This window comes from Hemibagrus wyckioides, linkage group LG04 (assembly GCF_019097595.1).
Source record: "Hemibagrus wyckioides isolate EC202008001 linkage group LG04, SWU_Hwy_1.0, whole genome shotgun sequence".
Classification (NCBI taxonomy): domain Eukaryota; kingdom Metazoa; phylum Chordata; class Actinopteri; order Siluriformes; family Bagridae; genus Hemibagrus; species Hemibagrus wyckioides.
In genome coordinates, this window is record NC_080713.1 from 8,525,875 (window position 1) to 8,543,269 (window position 17,395).

At 41.6% G+C, this 17,395-nt stretch overlaps 1 protein-coding gene across 2 annotated transcripts in view; it reads left to right on the forward strand.

Moving 5' to 3' along the window:
* The window catches only part of abcc5 (ATP-binding cassette, sub-family C (CFTR/MRP), member 5), a 29,309-nt gene that overhangs the window by 10,579 nt on the left and 1,335 nt on the right, over positions 1-17,395 (forward strand). For both annotated transcript variants that reach the window (XM_058388298.1, XM_058388300.1), the window contains exons 6-28: positions 1,485-1,718; positions 2,551-2,724; positions 2,816-2,963; positions 3,053-3,201; positions 3,278-3,385; positions 3,508-3,849; positions 4,214-4,285; positions 4,397-4,521; positions 4,794-4,866; positions 5,114-5,317; positions 5,437-5,580; positions 6,146-6,242; positions 6,994-7,178; positions 9,194-9,340; positions 10,001-10,130; positions 10,266-10,548; positions 10,879-11,065; positions 11,244-11,333; positions 12,457-12,646; positions 12,837-12,996; positions 13,578-13,656; positions 13,771-13,884; positions 17,208-17,372. In XM_058388298.1, coding sequence (XP_058244281.1) covers positions 1,485-1,718; positions 2,551-2,724; positions 2,816-2,963; positions 3,053-3,201; positions 3,278-3,385; positions 3,508-3,849; positions 4,214-4,285; positions 4,397-4,521; positions 4,794-4,866; positions 5,114-5,317; positions 5,437-5,580; positions 6,146-6,242; positions 6,994-7,178; positions 9,194-9,340; positions 10,001-10,130; positions 10,266-10,548; positions 10,879-11,065; positions 11,244-11,333; positions 12,457-12,646; positions 12,837-12,996; positions 13,578-13,656; positions 13,771-13,884; positions 17,208-17,372 — 3,600 coding nt within the window. The remainder of the gene's footprint in view (positions 1-1,484; positions 1,719-2,550; positions 2,725-2,815; positions 2,964-3,052; positions 3,202-3,277; positions 3,386-3,507; positions 3,850-4,213; positions 4,286-4,396; positions 4,522-4,793; positions 4,867-5,113; positions 5,318-5,436; positions 5,581-6,145; positions 6,243-6,993; positions 7,179-9,193; positions 9,341-10,000; positions 10,131-10,265; positions 10,549-10,878; positions 11,066-11,243; positions 11,334-12,456; positions 12,647-12,836; positions 12,997-13,577; positions 13,657-13,770; positions 13,885-17,207; positions 17,373-17,395) is intronic.

The window sequence follows — 17,395 nt, forward strand, 5'->3', positions numbered from 1 at the left end:
TCCCCTTTTTCTCGCCACTCTCTCGTATCTCTATTTTGCTCTCACCTCCAAAAAATTGTTTCTTGATTTTGATCCAGCAGAAATGTCACTGGTTTGGAAATGAATTACGCTTTAAGCTGTCTAATGTGTCATTTGTAATTGAAGTGGACTCCCGTGTCCGTCCTTTATAGCCACGCGCAAATGGACTTGATTTAAGCAAAAAGAAAAAATCCTGATGAAAACAGGAAAGAAACAGGACTTGTGTTCTACAGTTAAGTCTTATTTGGACTGATAAGCTCTTACACTGGAGAGATGCCATGGTGCATTTTAATTCTCATTTCATTTTTCTTTGTATGTTGATGAATTCTTTGAACGCATCATCTGTGGACTCCTTCAGTGACCTCAGTGGTCTTTTTGTTTTTTTTTGTTTTTTATGGGGATTTTTTTCTTTTTTTAACCACTGAGCCATAGACAAGAAGACCCGTATTGTGACGAATATGCAAATCATGTTACACCTAATTACAAATGACTCTTGCTCCGATGAGCGATTGGAAGACCTGTTTTAATTCTTTGCGTTTTTATTCCAGTTTATTTTCTCTGCATCTTGTACATTTTGATTTCCTGGTACATGTTTTTATTGTCTCATGAATGTGCATCATGGATGTGAAACATCCACTTTCTTTATTTATTTTTTTGTTTCTTTTCTTTTTCTTTTGTTTTTTTGGAAATAAAATCTTGCTGCTGTGATGAACCACATGTGAATGGTGGCGAATGTTCTCAGTTATGTGTGATGAGATCTCCTGAATGCCTCTGTGTGTGAGATTCCGAGTGATGTGGACGATGCGTGTATGTGGTATTTGTGCCATGCTGAAGTTGCTGTTCTTGTTCTTGTCTCCTATACCTATTATGCTCTTTGCTCCTAATTTTTTTGATTTAACTCATATTGATTTTCAGGTATTAAAACAAAAGTGCGTCTCCGTCCTGTATCCCAGCCTGATCTGACTGTAGGTAAAAATGCCTTTGAATCCGCCAAAAAAAACAAACAAAAAAAAAAACAAAACAAACAAGGGATGTCTGTAATAACATGTTGTTAGCAGTGCAATGTCTTTTTTTTTTTATTTGTCCACAAACCTAGCGCTATTGGTGCTGTTTCATTGTCTCTCTTGTTCTTTTCAAAGGGTAGAGAAAAGGGCCACCTAAGGTAAACGATTAGAACACAATCTCAAAATGGCTGCCATTTTCTTCTCAGTAGAAGTTGCTTTACCCTCACTGACTTCTTTAAAACGATTAGAACACCATTCAGTCCATTTCTCAACCATGCATCTAGTGCACTCCGATAAAAAGAGATCTAGTGCACTTTGGATACGATAACTAGAAAGATTAAGGAATGCGAAGTGAGGAATGACGGTAGGACTGTTGATGAAAGGAGGCGTGTGTGCGTGTGTGCCCTCAGTCACGCGTGCTGTGTCCTGTCGCCCCCTTGCTCGTCCTCCCTTTCTCTATAGGCCTTTGTGGTAAGGCGGTTGTTGGAGTACACTCAGAAGAGTGAGCCCGATCTGCCCTACGGCCTGCTGCTGGTGCTCGGCATGCTGGGCACCGAGCTTCTGCGCTCCTGGTCACTTGCCCTCACCTGGGCACTCAACTACCGCACGGGTACGCGCCTGCGCGGCGCCATCCTCACCATGGCCTTCCACAAGATCCTGCACCTCCGCAGCCTGCGCGAGAAGTCTGTCGGAGAGGTGAGTCCTGGACAGCGTCCTAGTTTATTATATACACCTACACCTCCAGTTGCTCATTTTAAGAGATTCTTTGGTGACTTTTTTTTAGGTGTACAATTGGCGTGAACCATCTGTTACTATCCATTAACTCGGTAAACTCAACACTGCCAATCAGCATCAGTGCCGTGGTCAGAAACTTGGTATAAAATGACTGATTGGCTAATAATGACTAAATCATAGCGAGGATGCAAAAGGAGTCACAAGATAAGGATGTGGCCAGTAAAATTCTCAGCATCACTACAGTACCTCTTAATGAGTTACAGATTTGTGAGAAATTAAAGGAAAAACTGTGGTTCTGTTACACTGTAGAGCTTGGTCTGAGATAGGATATCTATCCTAATAAGAGTGGTCAATTCCAGGATAAGCCCACCCTCATCCTAACTCTCAAGGCACAAGGGTGAATAATTGGTAGGAAATTGAATGTAAATCATATGCTGTGACTTTCACAGTCACTAGATTGTAACCCAGCTGAACACTAATGGGAGGCATTGGAGCGAGACACCACCATTAAACGCCAAATGAGGCAATACAGTATGTTTTTGAATCCTTCCAGTTCCAGAGGCTTGTAGAGCCACTTCCAATGTGTACTGAAGTTGTTCCAGTGGCTTGTGATGGCCCCACATATTTACCACAACACTTTGTTTTCTTTATTTGGTCACCTGTCTGGAGGTTGTACATGGTCAGTCAGGTTAAATGCCACCCAATTGAAAATCCAGACACCTGTGCAGAAGCCAGCGTGGCAGGAATAGTGAAATGTTCGACAGGATAAATATGCATGCTCTGATGTTTCCAGCTGATCAACATGTGCTCAAACGATGGCCAACGCATGTTTGAAGCGGCAGCCATGGGCAGCTTGCTGGCAGGAGGCCCTCTTGTGGCTGTGTTAGGAATGGCCTACAATCTCTCAGTGCTTGGACCAACATCTCTACTAGGCTCTGCTGTCTTCATCCTCTTCTACCCTACCATGGTGAGCAGTGGGTTTTAAAGTGTTCCAGAAACACGGTTTCCTGAAATAGTTTTGCATCATCTTTTTTTTTGTTTGTTTCTCATTCTTATAGATGTTCAGCTCCAGACTCACTGCCTACTTCAGGAGGAAGGGAGTCGCCGTAACTGACCAGCGTGTTCAGAAAATGAACGAGATCCTGAACTACATCAAATTCATTAAGATGTACGCCTGGGTGAAGGCTTTTTCCCAAGTTCTGCGAAGTAAGGACGTTTTGTTTTTATAGGCACTTTCTATATGTTGTTTTTTTGGAACTGCGGTCAGTCATAACTCCCTGAATGTAATCTTACAGGAATAAGGGAGGAAGAAAGACAGATTCTGGAGCGAACAGGATATTTCCAGAGTATTACTGTTGGTGTGGCTCCCATCGTTGTGGTGATTGCTAGTGTGGCAACCTTTTCCACCCATATGCTGCTAGGTTATGACCTCACTGCTGCTCAGGTAGGGTCACTTTTGCAAATACAAACACACTGCACTTGTCTTGAGTATTTTGTACTGAACATCCATTCTCCTCCAGGCATTTACCGTCGTGACCGTCTTCAATGCCATGACCTTTGCTCTGAAAGTCACTCCCTTCTCAGTCAAGTCCCTTTCTGAAGCATCTGTTGCGATGGACAGGTTCAAGGTGAGCGTTGACCTTCCTCTATTCTTCTTTTAGCGTTACTTTTTGCCTCAGTTTAAGTGTTTGGATTTGATGAGTCGAAATACACGTAAACATAAAGCGTCTACATCTGTGTGATGTTCCAGAGTGTTCTCATGATGGCTGAGGTTAGGACAATTCATGATCGACCACAGAGCACCCACGTATCTGTTGAACTGAGTGGGGCGAGTTTTGCCTGGGAGACGAGCGGGCACAGCGCCCAGCCTACACCACGTGGCACACCTTACGTAGGGCAGAATCAGAGACTGGCACGTAAGAAACGATACCACAAAGAGAACTCGGGCCACTGTGGGATGGTGGAGGAGGAGCACCACAGACAGCTGTTTACAGACATTCCTTCAGGAGAAGACGATCACACCCTGCCCGTACCCACCATTAGCCAACGGCTGCAGAGAACCTTGCACTGTATCGACCTCACCATACAGAAGGTCCAAATTACATATATTACTGAGACCGAATTTCTTAGTTGTGGCACTTTATTATAAAGAAGGATGTTGACTGATTTCTTGATTGTTGCCAAGCTTTTACATGCATGCAATGCAACAGTAAAGATGTCCTCACTTTCTAACATTATAGTTCTAGTAGATTCTAAAATGTTATTTGGCAAAATAGGGTTCTTTAAAGGTTTAGTGACTAAATTAAATAATTAAAGGTGTCCTCAAAGGATTCGATTTGAAACTCTGTTCTATGGTCCCTCAGTGGGACACTGATGAAGCATCATTTATGGTGTCCTGCAGCTCCTCTCTGCTGTGTGACTTAAACAGGTCTTTATTTTCACCATGCACTCTGCAGGGGAAGCTGGTGGGTATCTGCGGAAGTGTTGGCAGCGGAAAGACTTCGCTCATCTCTGCCATCCTTGGCCAGGTAAACGCTACACTTTTTACTCTGTCATAACCATTAATTCAGACAGACCGTCCCAGGACATGGATGAGACACCATTCTGTTCTGTTCTCTTCTGTTTTGTCCATCTTTTAGATGACTCTTCTAGAAGGAACAATGGCGGTGGATGGAAATTTTGCATATGTGGCCCAGCAAGCCTGGATCCTCAATGCTACACTTCGTGACAACATCCTGTTCGGGAAGGATTATGAGGAAGAAAGGTGAGTTTCAGCGCTAAAGAAGGAAAGTCTACAGTCTGCGGGCTTCTATTAAGGGATTTTATGGTGAAAATGTTATTAGATATTAGAAATCTTCAATGTGTGAAATGGAGTGAAAAAGGATTAGAGATGTGACTGTCAGTGTATTGGACAGATTCTAGAAACCATGTATTTGTGTACTGTCTTTATTTGATGCTAAAAAGGAAGCTTCTTATAGTTTCATGTTGCTTAATTTCAGCATCCCATAATAAGTCCTCTGTTTCTGGTTGCCATAGGTACCAGGCAGTCCTGAGTGCTTGCTCTCTGAGACTGGACTTGACCTTACTTCCTAACTCTGACCTGACTGAGGTAAGCCGTGAAGACAAACGCATGAATCATCTTACTGCATGTTAAATACGGAATAAAACTTTTTATTCGTCTTGTACCACAACAATTTGTATTGTCTTTTTAAAATCAACTCCTTCTGGCCAATCAGATTCAAGAATTCAATAGCTCTGTTGTCTAATAGTATTTAATATAATAAATGAGTAGATTATGGAGAGCCTTAATGTAAAGACAAATAAGCTGCATATAAATGTTCTTTCTTGATCACTAGATTGGTGAACGAGGGGCGAATCTGAGCGGAGGTCAGCGGCAGAGGATCAGTCTAGCTCGGGCGCTTTACAGTGACCGGGACATCTACATCCTGGACGATCCCCTGAGTGCTCTAGATGCCCATGTGAGCAACCACATCTTTAACAACGCAATTAAGAAGCAGCTACGTGGCAAGACCATCATCTTTGTTACTCACCAGCTACAGGTAGGAACAAACTTAGACTTAAACTCCTAGGCTTCCTGATTGTGAACCTTTTCAGTCTTGACATAATTTAATAAAGATGGTCTGGTTTAATCTTACGTGGTTATGATCTATTGAAAAAGTACCTGGTGGACTGCGATGAAGTGATCTTTATGCGAGAGGGAAGCATCACGGAGAAGGGTAGCCATGAAGACCTGATGAATCTGAACGGAGATTACGCAGCCATGTTTAACAACCTGCAGCTCGGAGACACTCCTTTTATTGAGGTATGACATATCGGTGATTGCAACGGTCATAACGCAGATTTCTAAGAGGCGGCAGCTTCCTAAGAGACGTAACGTTCCCTCGCGGTATTCGTATGATGTGCACTGTAAAGCAACATTACTGCTGATTAGTGACCGCATGTGTACTAATGTGTGTAGATTCTGTGGAGAGTTAAACTATTAAATATAATCTACATAGTCTAGAAATCTCTTCACCTTTAAGCTCAGTAAAAAAAAGACCTACATGCATGACTATGAAAATCAGAAACCCCTCCCATGTCCTCTTGCTCTAGTTTTCAGCAGGTTTAACATGTCCTAATATACCATAACAATCAGATACCTCATTGGTATTAATTACCATTACCTATACCAGTTAACTAATTAGCTTTTTACTGCTAATGGTGATCAGATATGGTGTGATCCTCTAATATCATAATATGATCAAATATTAGCATTTTCCTACCGATGTTTTTACACAATTACATGGAATTCAATGTCAGGAATGCCTAAAAACCACACAATTTAAGTAAACATGACATGCCAAGGCTCATTTAAATTATTTTAATAGCTGCCGAGCAAGAACGCCGGGAGTTCATTGAAGAAACGAAGTGAAAATGCCAAGGCAGGATCCGTGAAGAAGGAGAAACCTCCCAGCAAGGACAATGGTAGGTGCAGCGCTATGTGTAATGCGTGAGTCACTGAAACACAGCATCAGTATCAGGAATATTTTAAGCTCTAGATTTCCTGAAGCAATTTTGCTGGCAGGCTGCTATTGATTTTTTTTGTGAGCCAGGCCTTCTCGTCCAACATCAGTGCCTGACATCATAAATGAGTTTCTAGAGGAATGGTCAAAAATTCCCATAAACACACTCCTAAACCTTGTGGAAAGCCTTCCCAGAAGAGTTGAAGCTGTTATAGCTGCAAAGGGCGGGACAACTCCATATAATAGTCATGTTGGGACAGGAAGGGGTCATCCCCAAACTGCTTCCACAAAATTGTCCAAAATGTCTTGGTATGCTGAAGCATTTCACTGGAACTAAGGGGCCAAGCCCTGATAAACAACATCTGAATTCAATGATTTGGAGGGGTGTCCCAAAACTTTTGACAATATAGTGTATCTAGAACATCAAGTAAAGTTAAAATTCAACATTTAGGAACTACAACAATCATAACAAGTCTGAAGTAGGGGTAGGTGAGAGAGCTCACATAGTGGGAGTTTAGTGAGTGAATGTTCCAGTGAACTGGAAGGATTTTGTTATTCAGACAGTGCTTAAAATGGCTAATGAACTAGGGAGCTAATTGACATGCACCCCTGATTTATGTTTTTATAATACACCCCTAATTCGTTTGTAATGCTGTTTGATATGTTTGATGTAACATGGACGGGTATATCTCATTCTCTTCCTTTTCCTGTAGGTCCGCTGATGCAAGCTGAAGAACGTGGTAAAGGTTCAGTCCCCTTTGCAGTGTACAAAGTGTATATTCAAGCTTTAGGTGGCTTGCCTGTCTTCCTTTTTATCCTGGCCCTCTTCATCCTCAACGTGGGCAGCACTGCCTTCAGTAACTGGTGGCTCAGCTACTGGATCAAGCAGGGCAGTGGGGTAAGAGAACATCAGCTAGTAGGGTTGTGGGAGGGAGCTGACTGTGTTATTGTCCATGAATTAATGTGAAGGAGTTTCTTACTACGTTCTTTCACTCACTCTCTCTCCTGATTGGCTGTGGCTCTTGCTAGTCAACCTATAGCTTTGTGTCTGAGGTTGAGGCAGCATGAATCACAGCTGGCATGTTGGCAGGTCCAACTCAACACCTTATACACAGAACTGGCTCTGATTTAGTAGGAACATCACATTGATACTGTACAGGACCTACCCTTCACTTTGTGGCATGGATTTCACAGGATGTTGAAATCATTCCTTTGATATTCTGGTACATTCCCCACACTATCGCACCATCAGCACCAGCAGCAGCCTGAACTGTTGACACAAAGCTGGCTAGGTCCATGGATTCATGCTGCTAATGCCAGATTTTGATTCGGATACCATCTTCATGTCACAGCAAAAATCAAGTATATCCCTCTATTTTCTGTACCACTTATCCTTCAATCTGGAGTATTTCCCAGAGGGCCTCTGGGTACAAAATGAGGGGGGGGAACACTAGATGGAGAATCACAAGGCACAGTCAGGCATACACTACATTTGGCAAAAATTTTGGGATGAAATTTTTGGGCTTGGATGCAGCTGGTCGGCCATGAAAACCCATTCCATGAAGCTCTCTATTCTCTGTTCTTGAGCTAATCTGAAGGCCACACAAACTTTGGAGGTCTGTGGCTATTGACTCTGCAGAAAGTTCTGGGCACTGTGTGCCTCAGCATGCGCTTGACCCCGCTGTAGGATTTTACATGGCCTACCATTTTGTGGCTGAGTTACTGTTGTTCCCAGTTGCTTCCACTTTGTTATAATACCTCTAACAGTTGAGCGTGGAATATTTAATAGTGAGGAAAGTTCACGAATGGACTTATTGTACAAGTGGCAACCTATCACTGTACCATGCTTGAATTCACTGAGCTCCTGAGAGCGACCTATTATTTCACGAATGTTTGTAGAAGCAGTCTGCATTCCTAGGTGCTTGATTTTATATGCCTGTAGCTATGGAAGTGATGGAACACCTGAATTCAGTAATTTAAAGAGGTGTCCCAAAACTTTTGGCAATATAGTATACATACACTAAACACAATTTTAGACAGATCGGGCAAACCCCTGAAGCACAGAGAAAAAAATACAAACTTCAACCACACCGGATGAAGATGAGAATTGAACCCTTAACCCTGGAAGGGTGAAGCAAACGTTCTAACCACTAAACCACCACTAAGAGACTCCCTACCCATGACAGTTTTCTGTTCTGCAATTCTCCAATGACCATGATCTGCCTCAATTCAGTGAGCTGTGCTGACTATAGTCTGATTCCTGTTCTTGGTTGAGAGGAATGGAACCTGATTTGACCTCCTTATTTGAGCTACTATAGCCTTCCTGTCAGCTTGAATCAGTCTGACCATTCTCCCCTGACCCCTCTCACCAACAAAACATTTCCACCCTTAGAAGTGCCCAAAACTGTCGTGTTTGAAAATCCCAGGAGATCAGCAGTTTCTGAAGTATTTAGACCAACCCATCTGGTACCAACAACCATGACACAGTCAGTGAGATCTCATACAAGATCTTGACCTTGGTTGATTTTATATAATGTACTGTAGCTTTTAAATGTATTTTTGGCCACATTTTGGTACGACTATTGTGAGCAGTGAAGAAATAATGCTGCTGTGATACAAAAGCAGGGGGAATAGGAGAAGGCCATGTAAATATTTTAGTGGCTATTGGTGTTGATTTGCAGGACACTGTGGAGAGTATCTTCATTAGAGGAGGACATGCCACAGAAACATTGTCAGGGTTTCAGATTGATGGTGTGCTCTTCCATAGTGACAATGTTATAGGGTTTTACAGGACATGTGATCTGGGACAAAATGACATTAATGTTACATAATGTAATCACCACTGGGTGTAATTAGGCACAGACACAGCCCATATGACTCAGTATTGTCTGTTTTCTGTGTTTACATGTACAGAACACCACTGTGATTGTGGGGAACAGCTCGATGGTGAGCGACAGCATGCGGGATAACCCTCTGATGCAGTATTACGCTGGGGTTTACACCATGTCTATGGTCATCATGCTGTTGCTGAAACTCCTCAGAGGCGTCATCTTCGTCAAGGTGAGCTTGTGTTAGATTAGATGCAGAATATACACCGATCCGGTATAACATTATGAGCACTGAGAGGTGAAGTGAATAAGACTGATGATCTCCTCCTCATGGCACCTGTTAGTGGGTGGGATATATTAGGCAGCATGTGAACATTTTGTCCTCAAAGTTGACGTGTTAGAAGCAGGTAAAATGGACAAGCGTAAGGATTTGGGCGAGTTTAATGAAGGGCCAAATTGTGATGGCTAGACGACTGGAGCAGAGCATCTCCAAAACTGCAGCTCTTGTGGGGTGTTCCCGGTCTGCAGTGGTCAGTGTCTATGAAAACAGTGGTGAACTGGAGACAGGGTCATGGACGGCCAAGGCTCATTGATGCATGTGGGGAGTGAAGGCTGGCCCGTGTGATCCGATCCAACAGACAAGCTACTGTTGCTCAAATTGCGGAAGGAGTTAATGCTGGTTCTGATAGAAAGGTGTCAGAATACACAGTGCATGATGGGTCAGGGCTGTTTTGGCAGGAAAAAGGGGGACCAACACAATATTAGGCAGGTGGTTATAATGTTATGCCTAGTTGGTGTATATAGTATATACAGTATATACTGAATAGCATGATATTTGTCCTGCCTTCTCTGGTTACCTGTATTCAGTGCTGGAATTACACTATTTTGTCAGGGAACTCTGCGAGCCTCTTCTCGGCTTCATGATGACCTCTTCCAGAAGATTCTTCGCAGCCCCATGAAGTTCTTTGACACCACGCCCACGGCACGGATCCTCAACCGATTCTCCAAAGACATGGATGAAGGTACCGCCTGTTTGAGTGAACACACTGCGTAGAAAATGCACAAGTATTGACATTAAGCCGTGTTTTGGCCATGCATGAATGTAATGCAAGAAGATGAAACATGTTTAAAGTGTCTCCTCGTTCTTCTCATCTCAGTGGACACACGGCTGCCGTTCCAGGCGGAGATGTTCATCCAGAACGTCATCCTGGTGGTGTTCTGCCTAGGTGTGATCAGCAGTGTCTTCCCATGGTTCCTAGTAGCTGTGGGCCCACTGGTGCTCCTCTTCACTTTGCTGCACACCGTCTCTCGGGTCTTCATACGTGAACTCAAACGATTAGACAACATCACACAGACCCCGTTCCTCTCCCACATCGCCTCCAGCATCCAGGGCCTGAGCACAGTGCAAGCCTACGGCAAGGGGGGCGAGTTCCTCTGCAGGTGAGGCTCAGTCTGAGATATTATCAATCTCTTCTTATTTACAGATAATTGCCTTGATGTTTATTGATTCATATGACAGTTGTTCTCTCTGTAGTCTGTGTAGGACTCAAAAGTAATCCAGTTTGATTTGTTTTATGTCAATAATTAGTGTCATTTAGAGCAATCATGTCAACTGTAGTATTTTTCGATCTACTCTTCTGCCTCAAGCCCTGTTTTTTTTTAATAGGGATAGGTTCTGGATCCACTGTGAATATGATTTGAATAATGAATGTCGTCTGATCACTAGCTCATATCCATTGATTCCAGTTCTTCTTCATTGCTTTTCCTCAGGTATCGGGAGCTGCTGGATCAGAACCAGGCCCCTTTTTATCTGTTCAGCTGTGCAATGCGCTGGCTTGCTGTGCGTCTGGATGTGATCAGTGTCGCACTTATTAGTATCACAGCACTGATGATTGTCCTCATGCACGGACAGATCCCCCCTGCATATGCAGGCCTGGCAATATCCTACGCTGTTCAGGTGAGTGCAAAAAGCAAGGAATGTCATGGTTGGATGGGTTTTGCTACCGATTTGGTTTCTTGATTCTGTAGCATTATAGCACTTAGCATGTCTGTCATGGGTTTAATTTGGTACAGGCAGTCTAAAGAAGCATTTTTGGTCCCAAAGAGCAGCAAATGATTATGTCTCTCTCCCTTAGCTGACTGGTTTGTTCCAGTTCACCGTCCGTCTTGCCTCTGAGACCGAAGCTCGCTTCACATCAGTAGAGAGAATCCACCACTACATTGAGGTATTAAACAGGGTTTTGCTTATAATAATTACACACATGGCTCTCCTCATATTCATTAATCTGTAACATCTAACATTTGTTCTCTTCATGCACTCTGAATTTTAACTTTATAGTAAACTGGTACAAAAATTCGCCAAGAAGCAGTGGAACCTGGTGCTACAGACAGTTTTCCTTGTTTTTTGGTGCTTTCTGATATTAAAATGAAAGCCCCCGTCCTCTTACCCCATCTAACAATGGTGTTATTTCATTTTTTTCACTTGGAACATACACTAATCGGGCGTAACATTATGACCACCTGCCTTATATTGTGTTAGTCCCCTTTTGCTACCAAAACAGCCTTGACCCGTCAAGGCATGGACTCCACTATATTCCTGAATGCGTGCTGTGGTGTCTGGCACCACCTTTAAGCCACTCCATGGGCCCCAGCACACAACTTGCAGGACCTAAAGAATACTTTTGATAGATACTGACCACTGCAGACCGGGAACACCCCACAAGAGCTGCAGTTTTGGAGATGCTCTGATCCAGTCGTCTAGCCATCACAATTTGGCCCTTCATCAAACTCACTCAAATCCATTTTTCCTGCTCCTAACACATCAACTTTGAGGACAAAATGTTCACTTGTTGCCTAATATATCCCACCCACTAACAGGAGCCATGATGAGGAGATCATCAGTCTTATTCACTTCACCTGTCAGTGGTTATAATGTTATGCCTGATCGGTGTACGGTCAGGCAGTGGTGTACACTGTCAAGATAAATGGAAATATTTTAAGTTCATTAATTGGAAGGAATTTAGGAATTAACCATTCAATATTTCTTAACAAAATAAACCAACAATTAAATAGACATGCCAATGCCACACATTTTAACAATAATTTGAATGATAATGATAAAATAATGTTTGAAATTCCTGGTAAATCATTTCAAATCTGAGTTTACTTTATAAAAAGTCTATTACAGCTTCATTGTTAATTTTATATTCTTTATGTTTATAAATACATACAGTATTTATATAAAGTATACATATATAAATGTATATACATGTTTATACATTATATACATATATAAAGTCCTATTTAAGGCCGATAATCATTTTTTTTTGTCCCTTGTCTCTTCTCCAGTCTCTGTCCCTGGAGGCTCCTGCTCGAGTGAAGAACAAAGCCCCTCCTTCAGACTGGCCACAGGAGGGAGAGGTTGTGTTTGACTGCGTTGAGATGAAGTACAGAGAGGACCTTCCACTGGTATTGAAGAAGCTGTCCTGCACAATCCGGCCTAAGGAGAAAGTAGGGATTGTGGGCCGGACCGGTTCAGGTCGGTGCTCTTTGCTTTCATGCTATTCATGAAAATTTTAATATTTTTTATATATATATATATAAAAATCATAATGACCTGCGCATAAGAAGTTCATGGCTTTAAACCACTGGATGGACAGTAAGTTGACTATGTAATGACCGCAAAATCTTACGCAAAACCTACACTCACACGAGCTCTTTTCCTACAGGGAAGTCCTCCCTAGGCGTGGTTCTCTTCCGGCTGGTGGAACCATGCGGTGGAAGCATTAAGATTGATGGTGTTAATATCTGCGACATTGGCCTTGCTGATTTACGCAGCAAGCTCTCCATCATTCCACAGGAACCCGTGCTTTTCAGTGGGACTGTCAGGTCAGTGCTTTCTTTTCTCTCCTACCAGGGATCTATTACTAGTACTTCAAGTACTTATACCACGGCTCAGATCAAATCTGGAATCTGATTGGTCAATAGCGGTCGATTTTATTTATTTATTTTTTTTTTAAGTGAACAGCAGGTCTGACCGGTCTATATTCATTTGCCTTAATGGTATTGTTAGTATAGTAGACAATCATTCACACAGTCATGCATGACATACACACTATATAAGTTAGAGCCTCATTAACAGGTTTGAAAATTGGTGAAGGAACCAACAGATTTAATATTTATGGAAGGAGTCTCCACTTTCAGAAGTTTTTAACAGCCAGAGGTCAAATACAGAGGATCTTTCTTTCTTCTAATACGTCATATATCCCGCTAATATGACATGCTGTAAGAATAAGGCCTGGTGAAATAAAGCCTATAACGCAAGTGATAACTGACTTTAGCTGGCAAATTGTTCTGTTATAAGAGAAAAAATGCATTTGGATGTGCTTTTACAGCAGGTTTAGTCATTACTTATTATTCCCTTCTCAGCTTGTGTCCTCAAAATAAACATTTCATGTCCCCGAAAACAGATCAAACCTCGATCCCTTCAACCAATACTCAGAGGCACAGATCTGGAATGCTTTGGAGAGGACGCACATGAAGGAGTGTGTAAGTCACCAGGCTGAAAGCAGACCACCCACAACCAGTCATTTAGTTCCTCTTTATCGTATCACGCCTCCTAGATTACACCTACAACCGTCTCTCATGCTTTTTCATACACAGGTGTCTCAGTTGCCCTTGAAACTGGAGTCTGAGGTCGTGGAGAACGGCGAGAACTTTTCAGTGGGCGAGAGGCAGCTGCTGTGCGTGGCTAGAACACTGCTGAGACAGTGCAAGGTGAGCTTTTCCAAATGTCCTCCTGCTTAGATAAGAGTTTGGCAACCTGATCTCTATCTCTGTGGACACTGTTTATCGAGTCAGGACTATACTGGTATTTCATTATTACCCAGATTTGCATCCACGCTTCACTTAAGCACAAGGAGCGGCGGCTGGAACAAGGAGTTTTTAGTTTGGAATGCACTTAACATAGTAACACGCAGGGTTTCCCAAAATTGTCCGTACATAGGGGGAATTTCGTTGTAAAGAAACAGAGTCTTCCAAATTTGGCTCCCATTTTGGCAACAGTATCCAGTGTTCTGTGCTTGCCATGTTTCCTGTTCCATCGCAAACCTTGTGACAGCTTCCTGATCAGCCAAGGAGAATGATTTCAGTTTGTTCTTCTTTTGTCAAAGGATTCTTAAAGGCTATAAATAATCCTATAATCCTGTAGGCTGAAAAAAAACCAAGTATATATTATGTACTTTTAGTGTAGTCTAGATAGTTAGATGAACAGACAGATGGGTAAACAGATAGATGAATAGAAGGACAGACAGGTTACCAGACAGAGAGACAGAGGTGGGTACACAGATGAATAGAAGGGCAGACAGAGGGGTTACACAATTAGATTAATAGAAGGACAGACATGTTTGCAGGCTGACAGAGAGACAGATAGGTACACAGATAGATGAATAGAAAGACAGACAGATTTACAGACAGGCCGAAACATAGACAGATGGGTTACATAGAAAGAAAAGACAGACAAACAGATGAGTAAACAAATAGATGAATAGAAGGACAGGCAGGTTTGCAGACAGACAGAAAGATAGACAGATAGGTACACAGATAGATGAATAGAAAGACCGAGGGCTTTGCAGACAGACAGAGAGACAGATAGATGTACAGAAGGACAGACAGTTAGACAGATTGGTTCATAGAAAGATGAACAGAAAGACAGACATTTATAGACAGAAAAATAGACAGATGGGTAAACAGAAAAATGAACAGGACAGAAAGAGGGGTACACAAATAGATATAGAAGGACAGACAGGTTTGCAGACAGACAGACAGAGACAGAAGTGGGTACACAGATGAATTAAAGGACAGACAGACAAAGATAGACAGATAGGTTACACAGATAGATGAACAGAAGGACAAGACATGTTTGCAGACAGACAGAAAGATAGACAGATTGGGTACACAGATAGATGAATAGAAGGACAGACATGTTTGCAGACAGAAAGATAGAAAGATAGACAGATTGGGTACACAGATAGATGAATAGAAGGACAGACATGTTTGCAGACAGATAGAAAGATAGACAGATTGGGTACACAGCTAGATGTACAGAAGGACAGGCAGTTTTGCAGACAGGAAGATAGACAATGGAACATAGAAAGATGAACAGACAGAGGGGTACACAGATAGTTGAATATAAGGCTAGACAGGTTTGCAGACAGACAGAGAGAGATAGATTGGGTACACAGATGAATAGAAGGGCAGACAGTCTGAAAAATAGACAGTTGGCGTACACAAATGGATAAATAGAAAGACGGGCAGGTTTGCAGACAGACAAAGATAGACAGATTGGGTACACAGATGAATAGAAGGACAGATAGATTTACAGACAGAAAGAAAGATGGACATATGGGTTACATAGAAAAATTAACGGACAGACGGATAAATAAACAAATAGATGAATAGAAGGACAGACAGGTACAGACAGAAAAATGGACAGATGGGTACACAGATAGATGAATAGAAAGACAGACATGTTTGCAGACAGAAAGAATGATCGATGTACAAAAGGACAGACGGATAAAAGAAGGATAAAGGCATTTTTGCAGACAGAAAGATAAGACCAATGGGTTACATAGAAGGGTGGACAGGAGGACAGACAGAGAGACAGATAGGTAGACAGGTAGATGAATAAAAAGACAGACATGTTTGCAGACAGATTGGTTTATAGAAAGATGAGTGGAAGGGCAGGCAGGGTTACAGACTGACAGATGGGTTACACAGATCGATGAATAGAAAGACAGACAGATTGGTTACATAGAAGGACAGATAGATAGACAGATGGGTACACAGAAAAATGAAAAGAAGGACAGACAGATTTGCTGAAATTTCCTCTATAAATGGACTGTTTTGGGACACTGTAGTAAGGCTGTGTGATTCTTGATGAAATAGATTGAGACTCTGTTTTTTGGCTTACATCACTGTTACCTGATCTGCTACATTTTCCTTATTTCCTACCTACCAGAGTGTCACTCTATTATAAACTCTACTATACTATATGATCAAAAGTATGTGAACACCTGACACCTAACTGTTGCCCTAAAGTTAGAAGCAAGTCTAAATGCTGTAGCATTACACTTTCCCTTCAGTGTAACTGAAAACATGTTCCAGCATGACAAGGCCCCTGTGCACAAAGCAAGGCTTATAAAGACATGATATGACACGGTTTGAGTAGAAGAACTTGAGTGTCCTGCACACAGCCCTGACCTCAACTACACTGAACCTCTCTGGGATGAACTGTGTGCCAGACCTCTACACCCAGGAGTAGTGTCAAGCAACACTCCAAAATCTAGTGGAAGTTCTTTTCCCAGAAGTCTGGAGGTTGTTATAACAGTAAACAGAGACAGGAAAGGGATGTTCAACAAACACATATGGGTGTGATTGGCCAGGTGTCCACAAATATTTGGCTAGATCATGTAAATTGGTCTTGATAAATGAACTCCATATATATATATATATATATATATATATATATATATATATATATATATATATATATATATATATATATATATATATATATATATATATAACCCTATATATATATATATATATATATATATATATATATATATATATATATATATATATATATATATATATATATATATATATATATATATATATATATAACCCTAACCCTATATATATATATATATATATATATATATAATAATATAAAATTCATCAAGTTTTTGTAGTCACGTTCTATATAAAGAGTCCTAAATGTTTGCTTGATTGATCTAGCCTAGCACACTAACTATCTAACTTTCTCAGAATAATGTCAGTATGTCATCTTGAAATCTAATGCAACAGAAATTTGTGCTCCCGAAGGCTAGGGGCTGTTTATTTCTCCAGAAACATTTAACAAATCGAATTTTCTTCAATTGAGGTCCATGAGCTTGCACTTTAGCAAGGAGTTCCCCAAGGAGAACAGAAGAAATGGCATTGAAAAATAATATTGAAACACAGCCTGTGTAAGCTCTGCTCACTCCTCAGAACATGTCTGTGATTTTATTTTATTTTTTCCTTCCACTTCTGTGTAGATCTTGATCTTGGATGAGGCCACTGCTGCTATGGACACGGAGACAGATTCTCTAATCCAGGAAACCATTCGTAACTCATTCCAGGACTGCACAACATTAACCATCGCACACAGACTGCACACTGTGCTCAACTGCGACCGCATCATGGTGCTCAACCAGGGCCAGGTAAATCCCAATAAACCCAGTGT